Source organism: Stegostoma tigrinum, chromosome 18 (genome assembly GCF_030684315.1).
Source record: "Stegostoma tigrinum isolate sSteTig4 chromosome 18, sSteTig4.hap1, whole genome shotgun sequence".
NCBI lineage: Eukaryota > Metazoa > Chordata > Chondrichthyes > Orectolobiformes > Stegostomatidae > Stegostoma > Stegostoma tigrinum.
Window position 1 is genome coordinate 31,724,991 of NC_081371.1, and position 12,813 is coordinate 31,737,803.

General features: G+C 40.8%; 1 protein-coding gene across 1 annotated transcript in view; it reads right to left on the reverse strand.

The window, feature by feature from the left end:
* Window positions 1-12,813, reverse strand: part of bmt2 (base methyltransferase of 25S rRNA 2 homolog) — a 91,607-nt gene that overhangs the window by 5,682 nt on the left and 73,112 nt on the right. Inside the window, exon 4 of the mRNA XM_048549446.2 lies at window positions 5,029-5,143. Coding sequence (XP_048405403.2) covers window positions 5,029-5,143 — 115 coding nt within the window. The remainder of the gene's footprint in view (window positions 1-5,028; window positions 5,144-12,813) is intronic.

Consider the following 12,813-nt stretch of genomic DNA (forward strand, 5'->3'; position numbering starts at 1 on the left):
GGGTCTGAACAACTTCGATGGAGGTAAGCTTCCCTTTGGCGTGGGTAAAGCATTATCGTGGATCATGAAAAGTAGCACGATTGTGCTTAGAAAGTATATTTTTAAAATTCATTCATGGGGTATGCTTACATATAGTTTCAAGTCAGTTCCATCTCCTGCTGGGGATGGTCATTGCCTGGCACTTATGTGCCACAAGATGCATATCAACTTCCGCCCCTATCGTTGTCCACGCCTGGCTGTGGAGTACTTCATCAACGATACGTTCCTACGTTATAGTACATGGCCTACTTCCCATCCCTAGTTGCCCAAGTCCCTCTGAATGGTTCAGGTGGGCAGATGGATTCGCTGATTTGACATAGAGACTATGAGGAATCGTGGGGTTCACTGGCAAGATAGCAGGTATGAGACATCATGGAGGGGATATGTGTAGATGGGTATAGGTTGGCATGTACTATGTTGGGGTCATGGAGAGGTAGGTAGAAGGTATTTGATGGCATGGATGGGATGAGAAAAGTGAGTGAAGTGAGTAGGTGGAAAAAGGAAGAATGTCTCATATTTCAGTCTTTATCTTTAAACTTTGAACAGATTGCGGGAGTCTCTCGGAAGGCGTTTTGCCTAACCTGCTTCAAGAATTAGCAGTCACCTTCATTCCTCCTGGATCATTTGGTCCATCTCCCAAATCAGAAAACACAAAGTGCTGGCATCATTTTTAAAGGGTGGGTTTCATCTGCCTCTCTGTAGGCATGAGAGTTGTGGGGAAGAAGCAAAAAGGCTTCAAGGATATTTCTGCAGCCTGAGATGATGGGCAAGTGCATAGCAGATGTAATACATTGTGAATAAGTCTGATGTTATCCACTTTGGTAGGAAGCTAGAATGATAGTTCTGCAAGCAATTCAGAAGGCAAAGAGTATGTTAGCTTTCATCGTGAAAGGATTTGAGCAGAGCAGCAAATAAATATTGCTTCATTTGTATAGAACATTGATGAAACCACAACTGGGTTATTATGTGCAGCGCTGGTTCCTTTGTCTAATAAAGGACATACTTGCCATTGAAAGAGTAGAGGTTCATGAGATTGAATCCTGGTATGGTGAAACTGACTGAGGACATTTTAAAAAATTTATTTGTTCATGCAATGCAGGGATGATTGGCTAGCATTTTTTAAAATTTCAGGGATGTGAGCTTCACTGGTTGGACCAGCAATTATTGCAAATACTTAATTGTCCTTAAGATGATGAACTGCCTTCTTGAACTGCTACAATTCATTTGGTGTCAACAAGTGTCAAAAATTCCCAGCATTTCTTCATATTACCCAATAAATATACACTCTGAAGTCAACAAGTCAAAGCATTTTCAGGGTGAAATTCCATTAAGATGCTTGTGTTTTTCTTGCAGTTACTATTCTAATTGTAACAGCACAATGCATGAATATTTTAATATTCTGAATGTAATCTCTGCAGAATGTATTATCAAATATGTTGATAAGCAGAGTTGAAGTTCTTGAAATTCTGATTCTTCGAAAGGATAATAAGTAGGAAATTATTTTCTTATGAACAAAGATATCAAGGATCCACACCATCAAGATAAAACATGGAGATCATGCAGTTGTGAAATGATTGTCAAAAGATGCCAAGTGTTATGACACTTTAAACGTATACGGTGAAACATCAAACTTTATTTGGCTGCGTATTCCGAACTACTGGGAAATGTAAATGCAAATAAAATAAATAATGTGCTCAAGTTAAGATTGAAGAATGTTACTATTCCAAAATTTTCAATCTAAAAATATTTGGAGCTAGCTTTTGCCCCTGAGAATGGTGCAGTTTCAGCCTGAAAATGCCCAAATAAATTGGTAATCATGACTGTAAACAGTAGACAAAGTACAGAAAATCCCATAGCATATTTGATAGAAATTCAGTAAAATGGAAATAGCCATTTGAATGGAGTATGTTTACCACTGTTTAATTACCTGACAGTTGAAGGACACTGAATTTTTTGTTTGTGCACCTCAATTCAAAAAAATTGCCTGCCTTAGTATCACCACCCCCTCCTCCTTCCAAGTTCATCTCCTTTACTATCCCAGTTCTAAATCTAAATATGGCCATGTCAACAAAGACAAGAGACATTTACTTCATAGATAATGGGAACTGCAGATGCTGGGGAATCCAAGATAATAAAATGTGAATCTAATCTACATAATTTACAGTACATCATAAATTCAGATGAACTATAAACTTACATATATCCAATTCATTAGTCTCCATTAACATATGTGGTGAAAATCTGAGTTTCTCGGGGAACTTGTTACATCCCTCCAATCAGAAAACACCTCCATTATACCTAAATCCTGTCTTTTACCTCCAAGCCAATTACTAACCTGTGTCATAAAATTACATTTAATTCTAAGAGATGTAGCGTTGTCATTAATATTTGGTGTGAAGTGAACCGACCTTCTCAAAATAAATGATGAACCGATGGGCCTCTTACCCGATTTCTCTACTGCCCTTCATGTTAACCAAACGGAGTTAAATTTTCAAATTTCCGACCTCAAATTACTATTTCTGCATCAGGAGGAAACTGGAAAATTCTAGTTGACACTTGTGCAACTTCCCTACCCACTTCTTTTAATATTCTGAGGTGCAAATGATCACGTTCTGGAGATTATTCCATAGCATCATTGCTCTTCTTAGCTTAAACCTATTAAGTTCATTGTCTTAATGGATGTTTAAGCTTCCTTTTATTGCTAGTATTTTGCCCTGTACCTCTGCTACGCAAACAGATATGAAGCGCTCTTTAACAAGTCAGCCATTTACTTCTATTATTACAGTCTTGAATACGAGTCTTTAATGAGGGCCGATAAATCCCCGGAGCTTGATAACATACATTCCACAGCACTTAAAGAGGTGACCCTAGATATACAGTTGGTCATCTTTCAAGACAGGGGAACAGTTCCTATGGATTGGAAGGTGCTAATGTAACCCCTTTATTTAAAAGGGGAGGTAGAGAGAAAACAAGGAATTATGGACTAATTAGTTTGACTACTGTGTTGTTGGGAAAATACTAGAGTCTATTACAAAAGATTTAATAGCATACTCGGAAAATAGTGACAGGATTGGATAGAGTCAGCATGGATATACGAAACGGAAATCGTGCTAGACAAATCTACTCAAACTTTTTGAGGATCAAACTAGTGAAGTTGATAAAGCGGAACCAGTAGATGTGATTTATTTGGAATTTCAGAAGGCATTTGAAAAGGTCCCACACAAGCGATAGGATGTAAAATGAAAAGGTATGAGATTAGGGGCAGAAAATCGATAGAAAACTAACTGGTAGAGAGGAAACTGACATTAGAAATAAACAGGTTATTTTCTGAGTGCAGCCAGAGACTGATAGGGTACCGCAGGGATCAACGCTTGGACCCCAGCTAGTCATAATATATATTAACAATTTAGAGAGGGGAATTAAATATATTACAGAACCTCCAAGTTTGTGGACGATGCAAAGTTGGGTGGGGAAGGTGAAATGTGAGGAAGTTTCATTGATGTTTTACAAAGATTACACCAAATGGAAGGCCCCAAAGCCATGATGTCAAACCTCTGTCTTTTTTTAAGAAAATAATCTGATCCAGAAGCAAGCATTTGAAATGAGTAATGCCCAACTATAAAGGATGTTTCAAAGCCATGCTGCTGCTTTCTAACTTTGACTATCAAAATGTCTGGATCCAATTGTAAAAGAAAATTGTACAAAATTTACAAAAAAATTGTAAAAGAATGTTCCTGCCAGGATACACGTTCAATATCACCTGAATCAGTATAAAGGATGGACAAACTTCAAACTCAAATTGTTGAACTTCAAACTCAAATTGTATCCTGCACAAACTACATTTAAAAAAAATCTTTTAGCCCTACTTTAAAAACATTTCACTTGTAGCTGGCCCTGCCCACAATGCTGGCTGCATTTCTGGACTGAATTGAATTCCATGGTCCTTTCCACTAATTGCATTCATTTAAAGATCATCACAAGGTCACTTAAAAAATGACACCCTTTCTTTTTACTGCATGGATGCTATAGGCATTTTTAAGTAGTTTTACAAGATAATCTACTAAGGAAGAGTTACTATACATCAAGTACATTACGAAACGGGTAACCAAAGTTCAATAAAATTATCTTCAGTTATTTAAAATGGGACTCAACATGTCATAGAAAGAATTAAAAATGCAGATTTATTTAATAAAATTGCAAAAGATTACTGTGCTTAAACATAAAGGAAAATTTTCAACTGTAGAATATGTTGATAACACGCTGTCATGGTATAAAGAAGATCTTGCGTTTAGTAACAAGCATAAGAGTTCGAATGGAAATTTGGGCAAAAAAACCTTGAGAAAATTATTACAATTATGAGAGCAATTTGATTATAGCCAAATCAGAAACTCTGCCAAGATAATTCTTTGGATTACAGGCTTTACCTTTGTCTGAATGTCAACCAAAACTACTGCTCATTGACCTAGCGTGTCATTTGGATTACTGTACATTGAGTAATTAGTATTATTTGCGACAGCACTCATTTTGCACTGATCTACTAATTTAAGTCTCTTGGATCAGATTCTATCCTCTCTGTGATTCCCAAGGTTTATAGACAAGATTAATTATGACTCTAATCTGTATGGAACTTCACAGCCAGCACTTCCATTTTGAAAATTATCTGCACGCCATCGGTCTTGGCTGTGTACTTTCCAGCCTGTAAATTTAGCTTAATGCTTTACCACTATCCTCTCTGAGCACTCTTGTTGTGAATTAGGTTCTTTGGGACAGGATCAAATATCTTTCTGAAATCCAGCTAATGAACATCCACTGTCTTATCCCTATCAATCAGATCTGCAGAAAAGACAACTGGTTGATCAAAATCAATCCCTATCTTTTGAACATCTACGTTAGTCTGCTCCAATCAGGTCCTGTTCTTCCAAATAATTGCTCATTCTAACCCACGTTCATTTCTACAATACCGTTTATTTGTATATTTATATAACGTACCTCCACTGCAGGCACAATGTCAATACCAACAGCTAGAAATTCATCAAACTTCAAAAATGGATTAAAGCAGCTTCCGACATCCAGTAATCTGATCTTTCCTGAAAAACATAACAACCTGGGAAAGAAAATGGTTACAGTCAAATGATTAAAGCCAGTAAGACCGCACGTCATTATGTTAGGCTACATCAAGTCACATGGACACACTAATTGAATGCGTTATCAAAAAGAAAGTACAAACTCAGACATCAAATATTTCAAACAGATTTTAAAAATATTTTCTTTGTCTATCAATATAAAATCCAAAATCGGAGCTCTACATTTGCAAGAAAGCGTCAGGTTTCTAAAGAAGTGCATTATTCTGTGTGTATGATGTTAGGCATTGTCAATTGGTTAATGAAAACAAAACAGAAAATGCTGGAAATACTCAGCAGATCAGACGTCATTTATGGAGAGACAAACTAAGCTAATGGAAGGATCTTCGGTTTTGGATCCTAATTATGGCCTCGAGTGTATTAGGTATTGTCACTTCCATGATCTCATAATTTTCAGCTTATTATTTATACATGTGAGTGGAATGGTGAATCTTATGGGATGGGCATGGAGAACATTTCAAGTGCAGTAGGACCTTCTGGATTTGAAGGTCTGACCACCAAACGTAGAGGTCTGCTAGACAGCATTTCACTTGCTGTAAGCATATAGTTGGTTGCCCTGTGTCCTGGCGATGTCCCAGCTCAGTGAGCAGCTGGCCACAGAGTTCAGTAATACTCGGCTAAAGGTTCTGATCCAGGCCATGAAAGAAGGAAAATCCTCTTCCACAGGAATGTCAGCAACAAACTTTCCCATCAGACCTGGCAAGTATGGAATCAGTTCACAGTACAGGTCAATGGCAGTATCCTGCTTGAAAGATCACAGTTCAGTGCAAGATGATGATAAACAATTTTCTGTACGTTGCAAGGGCAAATGGCACAGCTTTCTCATTGCAAACAGACACTCACAGTGATAGTTGGAATTAGTGGGATGGGGATGGGCAATAAATATTGGCCTGGCCAGCAACACCTACATCCAGTAAATAAATGAAAGAAACACTACTGCAAATGAAAAACAAGAACTGATTTTGTTATAACAAAAAAAGAAAGTATTGGAGAAACTTAACAGGCCTGACAACATCTGTGGAGAGTGAAGCAATTAAAATTTGAGTCTGACATGACTCCTCTCTGGAACTGTTCCAAAGATAATCACCAGCGTCTGCTAGGGCTCCTTGTCGGCACGCTCAGTCCAATGCTGCCATGCTGTCAGGGGCTGACACTCTCACCTCATCCCTGGAATTCAGCTCTTTTGTTCATACTTAAACCAAAATTGCAACGAGGTCAGGAGCTATGTGGCTCCAGCTCCAGTGAAACCCAAACTGGGGGTCACTCAGCAGCTTATTGCTGCTTGATAGCACTATTGATGACACCTTCCATCACTATAATGATGACACAGAGTACACTATGGACTGGTATTTGGCCAGGTAATATTGACCTGCCTTTTGGTGACAAAGCTGAGCCATTTTCTGCATTGGTAGGTAGATCCAAGTGTAGTGGCTGTACTGGAGCAGCTTGGCAAAGAGTCAAGTTCTGAAATACATGCCTTCGGTAATATTGCCAGAATGTCGTCAGGGTGCAAAACTTCGCATTATCCAGTTCTTCCAGCTGCTCCTCACTGTCACATGGAGTGAACTGAACAGGCTGAAGACTGGCAATTGAGATGGTGAAGTTCACTGGAGGAGGCAGAAATGGATCATTCACTCGACACTTCTGTCGGAAGGTTGTTGTGAGTGCTTCAGGATTAGCTTTGGCACTGATGTTTTAGGCATCCCCATTTTTAATGATTGGGATGTTTGTGGAGCTACCTCCTCCTCCAGTGAGTTGTTCAATTGTCCATGTTCATTCATGACTAGATATGGCAGGACTGCATAGCTTAGATATGATTCATTGGTTGTGGATTTGCTTAGCTGTCTATCACTTGCTGTTTATATGCTTCTTATACAAACTAGGCTTGTATTCCTTGCATTATAGAAGATTGAGGGATAGTATGATTTTGATTTCTGGATTATGGAAGGAATTGATGTAGGTTAAGCTTTTTTCCCTAGTGGAAGGAGTATAAAACAAGGAGACATAACCTTAAATTCAGAGCCATACCAGGAGGTATAGTGATAGATTTCTTTTACACAAAACTGGCAAAAGTATGGCACTCACACAAAAGGCAGTACATTTTAAAGGTGGGATTGATGGACTTTTGTTAGCAATGGTAAGAATATGGATGAATTTAGAATACAGATCAGTCATAATTTCACTGAATGATGGAATTAGCTCAAGTGGTTGTATGGCTTTTTCCTGTTGCTATGTTGCTTGTTGCAAGAAACTGGTGATCATTTTAATAAAGGATTTTTGGCAAACTGATGATATACAAGTGGTATAACATTGTGGTGAATAAAAAAAATTAGGCAGTTTATTAATTAAAGGTTAGAGCAACTTTAAAGCAGAATCAAAATTAGAGGAGCTTGAGGAGTAGTATTTACAATCAGTATGCAGAATGCAGACTGCAAACTCAAATGGACATATGGATCAATGTTAATATTTTAAAATTAAATGTGTCATTCAGTGAATTGAAATCAATAACCAATTACTCCATTAAGAGACCGCTAAGCCTAATGAGTGAAATTTGGTGGATTTTGTTTTAAACAATCTCAGTTGCTGTTGATCAAATACTATCAGAACAACAGATGAAATAACTGTACCAATACTGGTATTACAATATAATGAAGCCTTTTCTTTATACAGGTGAGAATTTTGCAATACCATATATTCTTTGTTTACAATAACATCTTGCAATTACAATTCTTAAAATCAGAAGCAAATGTGATAATCCTCATTTGTCACAGCTACAATTGGAAAACAATTCTACCCTGCCCCTGCTACAAGTTCATTCTTTGCATAAAGTATATCTTTCGGCTGAACAATATTTGAAGCCTTGTTAGGAGATGTTTTATGCATCAGTTTGCATTTTGCACTGCCAAAGTAATAACAGTCTGTTTCCAAACCAAGAAAATGTATTACAAGATTAAAACTGCATATTGAAGTTTGAGAATTTACAAAAATGTCTCTATGAGCTAGCACATTTTCAACTTTGTTGAACAGGTTGACAGTAATGGTGTACTGTGCAATAAATGGATGAAGAATCAGTGTGAATTTTAAGCAACTTGTAACATCGATGAGCCAGATAAAAAACAAGATAATTAACTTAGTGAGGTTTGTTCCCTTGTGAACAAATTTATGTAAAGAAAAGGATATTTCTAGTTAGCTACAAACTACAGTACGTGACAAAGTTGTGGAAACAGCTGTCACTGAAGAGCAACACGACTATTAGCCTTTTATTTGAAATGCTAGATTAACTGAAAGCTGCATTTCAATTGCTTGTCTCTCAGCAGTAAATGGAACAAACAGGTGCATGTAAAATTTAATATCATGCATACATGCTACAGTACAATATGCTAGAAAACTGAGTTCAAAATAAATTAACAGAAAAGAGGATAGAAAGACAGCTTTGGGTGGAACAAAATTAACCTATTGTTCTCATTATAACAATTGTGCTTTCCAATGGCAATCCACGTTTAGAGAAATATCCTTCTATTGGTCCACCACTAAGCTCAATACCTTCTGAAAATAATTACAGAATCACGGACATTGTTAAAAGGGACTGATAATACCATAATTAAGACTGATACTTCAGAACGTGTGCAACTGAAATGAGAAAACTTATTTTACTCTCCTTCCTTTAGCAACTACAACATTTTGATTAATCATGTAATGCAGGTTCTGAAGAAAAATGCAACACTATGGCATAATTTAAAATGTTTCATATAGTGCTTGGCACTTGTTCTTTTTTTCAAGTTGTATTAAATAATTGTAATATATTTTCAGGAACCATTTCATCAGTTCATAGTCAAGGCACGTGTCAACACTCACCGCTCTGGGTCAGAGAAAATTGTGGGGTCAAGTACAGTCAGTGTTCTGCTATCCGGCAATGCAGATTGGCTATAATGCGACTGATGGAAAGGGGAATGCAATTTTTAAAACACACACTTGTGTTGGCTATAATGCCATTCCACTGGTACATGGAGGAGTATGTGTCGACACCACATGATCGATTTGCAGGCTTTGTCCTGAGCACGCGCAATGTATTCTTCACTCCTGGAAGAGCTTTAACATCAAGAATGCAACTGATATTATTGTGGAGGCCTGGGGTGATGTCAGTAAGGACTGCTTCCCACTGCAAAGACCTCTCTACAACTGATCATCAACAACTTTTCGCTTTACTAGAAGCTGGGGGTGAAATAGTAGTAGTCCAGGATGCAGCACCATGAGAGCTTTCCAATTCTGTTTTATCTTCTATCCTGAGCGAAATTGAGAAGCAGCTGCAGCTGTTAAAGGACAATTATTACAATGCAGAACACAGCAGGGTAGCAGTTCGTAGAATAAGATCTTATTTGGCAGCCAATGAACAGTTTCTTCATGAAGGAAGAAAAGGACAAAGCAGTAAAATACTGAATGTCTTTCTTCGGCTAACCTCCAAGAAACAATCAGAAGAGAACGAACCACAGCCATCTAACAGTCAGGGATGACTTCAATCTGCACATGGACTGGTTAAACTGATTGTGTATGAAATTTGCGGAGCAGACGTTTCTGGTGTGTATTAGGGATGGCATCTTGAACAGTGTGTTGACCTGATTAGAGGATAGGTTATTTTATATCTAGCGTTATACAATAAAAATGTTTAATTAATAATTTTGTTATAAAAGAACCATTAGGGATAAGTGACCACAATACGGTAGAGATAGATATTCTGTTTGAAAGTGAAGCAGTTTAATCTGAAGCAAATATATTCTAATTTGAAAAGGGAAACTATCAAGGTATATGGCATAAATTGATTGAGTTGGATTGGGAAAATACATTAAAAGGCTTGGCATGTAGAAAAGCAATAGATAATCTTCAAAGAATGACCACGTGGCTTACAGCAACTGTGCATTCGCTAAGCTACAAAAACTCAAAAAAGCTCAGTCAACTACAGCTGACAAAGTAAGTGAAGGGCTGTATAACATTAAAGAAAAGGCTTATAAAACGATGAGAAAAAGTAATAATTGGGAGGATTGTGAAGTTTTTAAGACAATGGTCAATAAAATATTAAGGAAATGGATTATGAATATGAAAGGAATCAAGCAATGAAATATAGAAATGGACTGTAAAAGCTTCAGAGATAATGGGAACTGCAGATGCTGGAGAATCCAAGATAACAAAGTGCGAAGCTGGATGAATACAGCAGGCCAAGCAGCATCTCAGGAGCACAAAAGCTGACGTTTCAGGCCTAGACCCTTCATCAGAGAGGGGGATGGGGGTGAGGGTTCTGAAATAAATAGGGAGAGAGGGGGAAGCGGACCGAAGATGGAAAGAAAAGAAGATAGGTGGAGATGAGAGTATAGGTGGGGAGGTAGGGAGGGGATAGGTCAGTCCAGGGAAGATGGACAGGTCAAGGAGGTGGGATGAGGTTAGTAGGTAGGAAATGGAGGTGTGGCTTGAGGTGGGAGGAAGGGACGGGTGAGAGGAAGAACAGGTTAGGGAAGCAGAGACAGGCTGGGCTGGTTTTGGAATGCAGTGGAGGGGGGGGGGGGAAGAGCTGGGCTGGTTGTGTGATGCGGTGGGGGAAGGGGAGATTTTGAAACTGGTGAAGTCCACATTGATACCATTGAGCTGCAGGGTTCCCAAGCGGAATATGAGTTGCTGTTCCTGCAACCTTTGGGTGGCATCATTGTGGCACTGCAGGAGGCCCGTGATGGACACGTCATCTAAAGAATGGGAGGGGGAGTTGAAATGGTTCGTGACTGGGAGGTGCAGTTGTTTATTGCGAACCGAGCGGAGGTGTTCTGCAAAGCGGTCCCCAAGCCTTCGCTGGGTTTCCCCAATGTAGAGGAAGCCACACCGGGTACAATGAATATAGTATACCACATTGGCAGATGTGCAGGTGAACCTCTGCTTAAATGTGGAAAGTCATCTTGGGGCCTGGGATGGGGGTGAGGGAGGAGGTGTGGGGGCAAGTGTCACACTTCCTGCGGTTGCAGGGGAAGGTGCCGGGTGTGGTAGGGTTGGAGGGTAGTGTGAAGCGAACAAGGGAGTCACGGAGAGAGTGGTCTCTACGAAAAGCAGACAAGGGTGGGGATCGAAAAATGTCTTGGGTGGTGGGGTCAGATTGTAGATGGCGGAAGTGTCGGAGGATGATGCGTTGTATCCAGAGGTTGGTGGGGTGGTATGTGAGAACGAGGGGGATCCTCTTTGGGCGGTTGTGGCGGGGGCGGGGTGTGAGGGATGTGTTGCGAGAAATGCTGGAGACGCGGTCAAGGGCGTTGTCGGCCACTGTGGGGGGAAAGTTGCGGTCCTTGAAGAACTTGGACATCTGTGATGTGCGGGAGTGGAATGCCTCATCCTGGCAGCAGATGTGGCGGAGTTGGAGGAATTGGGAATAGGGGATGGAATTTTTGCAGGAGGGTGGGTGGGAGGAGGTGTATTCTAGGTAGCTGTGGGAGTCGGTGGGTTTGAAATGGACATCAGTTACAAGCTGGTTGCCTGAGATGGAGACTGAGAGGTCCAGCAAGGTGAGGGATGTGTTGGAAATGGCCCAGGTGAACTTGAGGTTGGGGTGGAAGGTGTTGGTGAAGTGGATGAACTGTTCGAGCTCCTCTGGGGAGCAAGAGGTGGCGCCGATACCGTCATCAATGTAACAGAGGAAGAGGTGGGGTTTGGGGCCTGTGTAGGTGTGGAAGAGGGGCTGTTCCACGTAACCTACAAAGAGGCAGGCATAGCTGGGGCCCAAAGCCACCCCCTTTGTCTGTAGGAAGTGGGAGGAATCGAAAGAGAAGTTGTTGAGGGTGAGGACGAGTTCGGCTAGGCGGATGAGGGTGTTGGTGGAGGGGGACTGGTCGGGCCTGGGGGACAGGAAGAAGCGGAGGGCTTTGAGGCCATCTGCATGCGGAATGCAGGTGTATAGGGACTGGACATCCATGGTGAAAATGAGGTGTTGGGGGCCAGGGAATTGGAAGTTCTGGAGGAGGTGGAGGGCGTGGGTGGTGTCACGGACGTAGGTAGGGAGTTCCTGGACCAAAGGGGAGAAAATGGAGTCCAGATAGGTGGAGATGAGTTCGGTGGGGCTGGAACAGGCTGAGACAATGGGTCGATCAGGGCAGGCTTGTGGATTTCGGGAAGGAGATAGAAACGGGCCATGCGGGGTTGGGGAATAATAAGGTTGGAGGCTGTGGGTGGGAGGTCCCCTGAGACAAGGGTGGCGCAGTGGTAGTATGGCGCACTGACCTCTACATCGCCGACTCTCTGACACCCCCACCCCCGAGCACCAAACCATCATCTCCAACACCATTCATGACCTCATCACTTGCGGGTTTGATGGTGAGGTTGGGGTTGGAGCGGAGGGCGCGGAGGGCAGCCTGTTCTGCAGGGGAGAGGTTGGAGTGGGGTCCAAGCACTGGGTCTTGTGGTCACATGCTAGCAACCATATACAAGCCTTTGTCAGCTACTAACAGCCCCCACGAGTAGTTATTCACTCTTCCCAGACTGAGCTTTACTCATTCCTTTAACACAAACAGAAGTTGCTGGAAGAGGTTAGCAAGACTGGCAGTATCTGTGAAAAGAAATCAGAGTTAACGTTTCGGTGACCCTTCAAGGGGCAGGACTCAAAATGGTA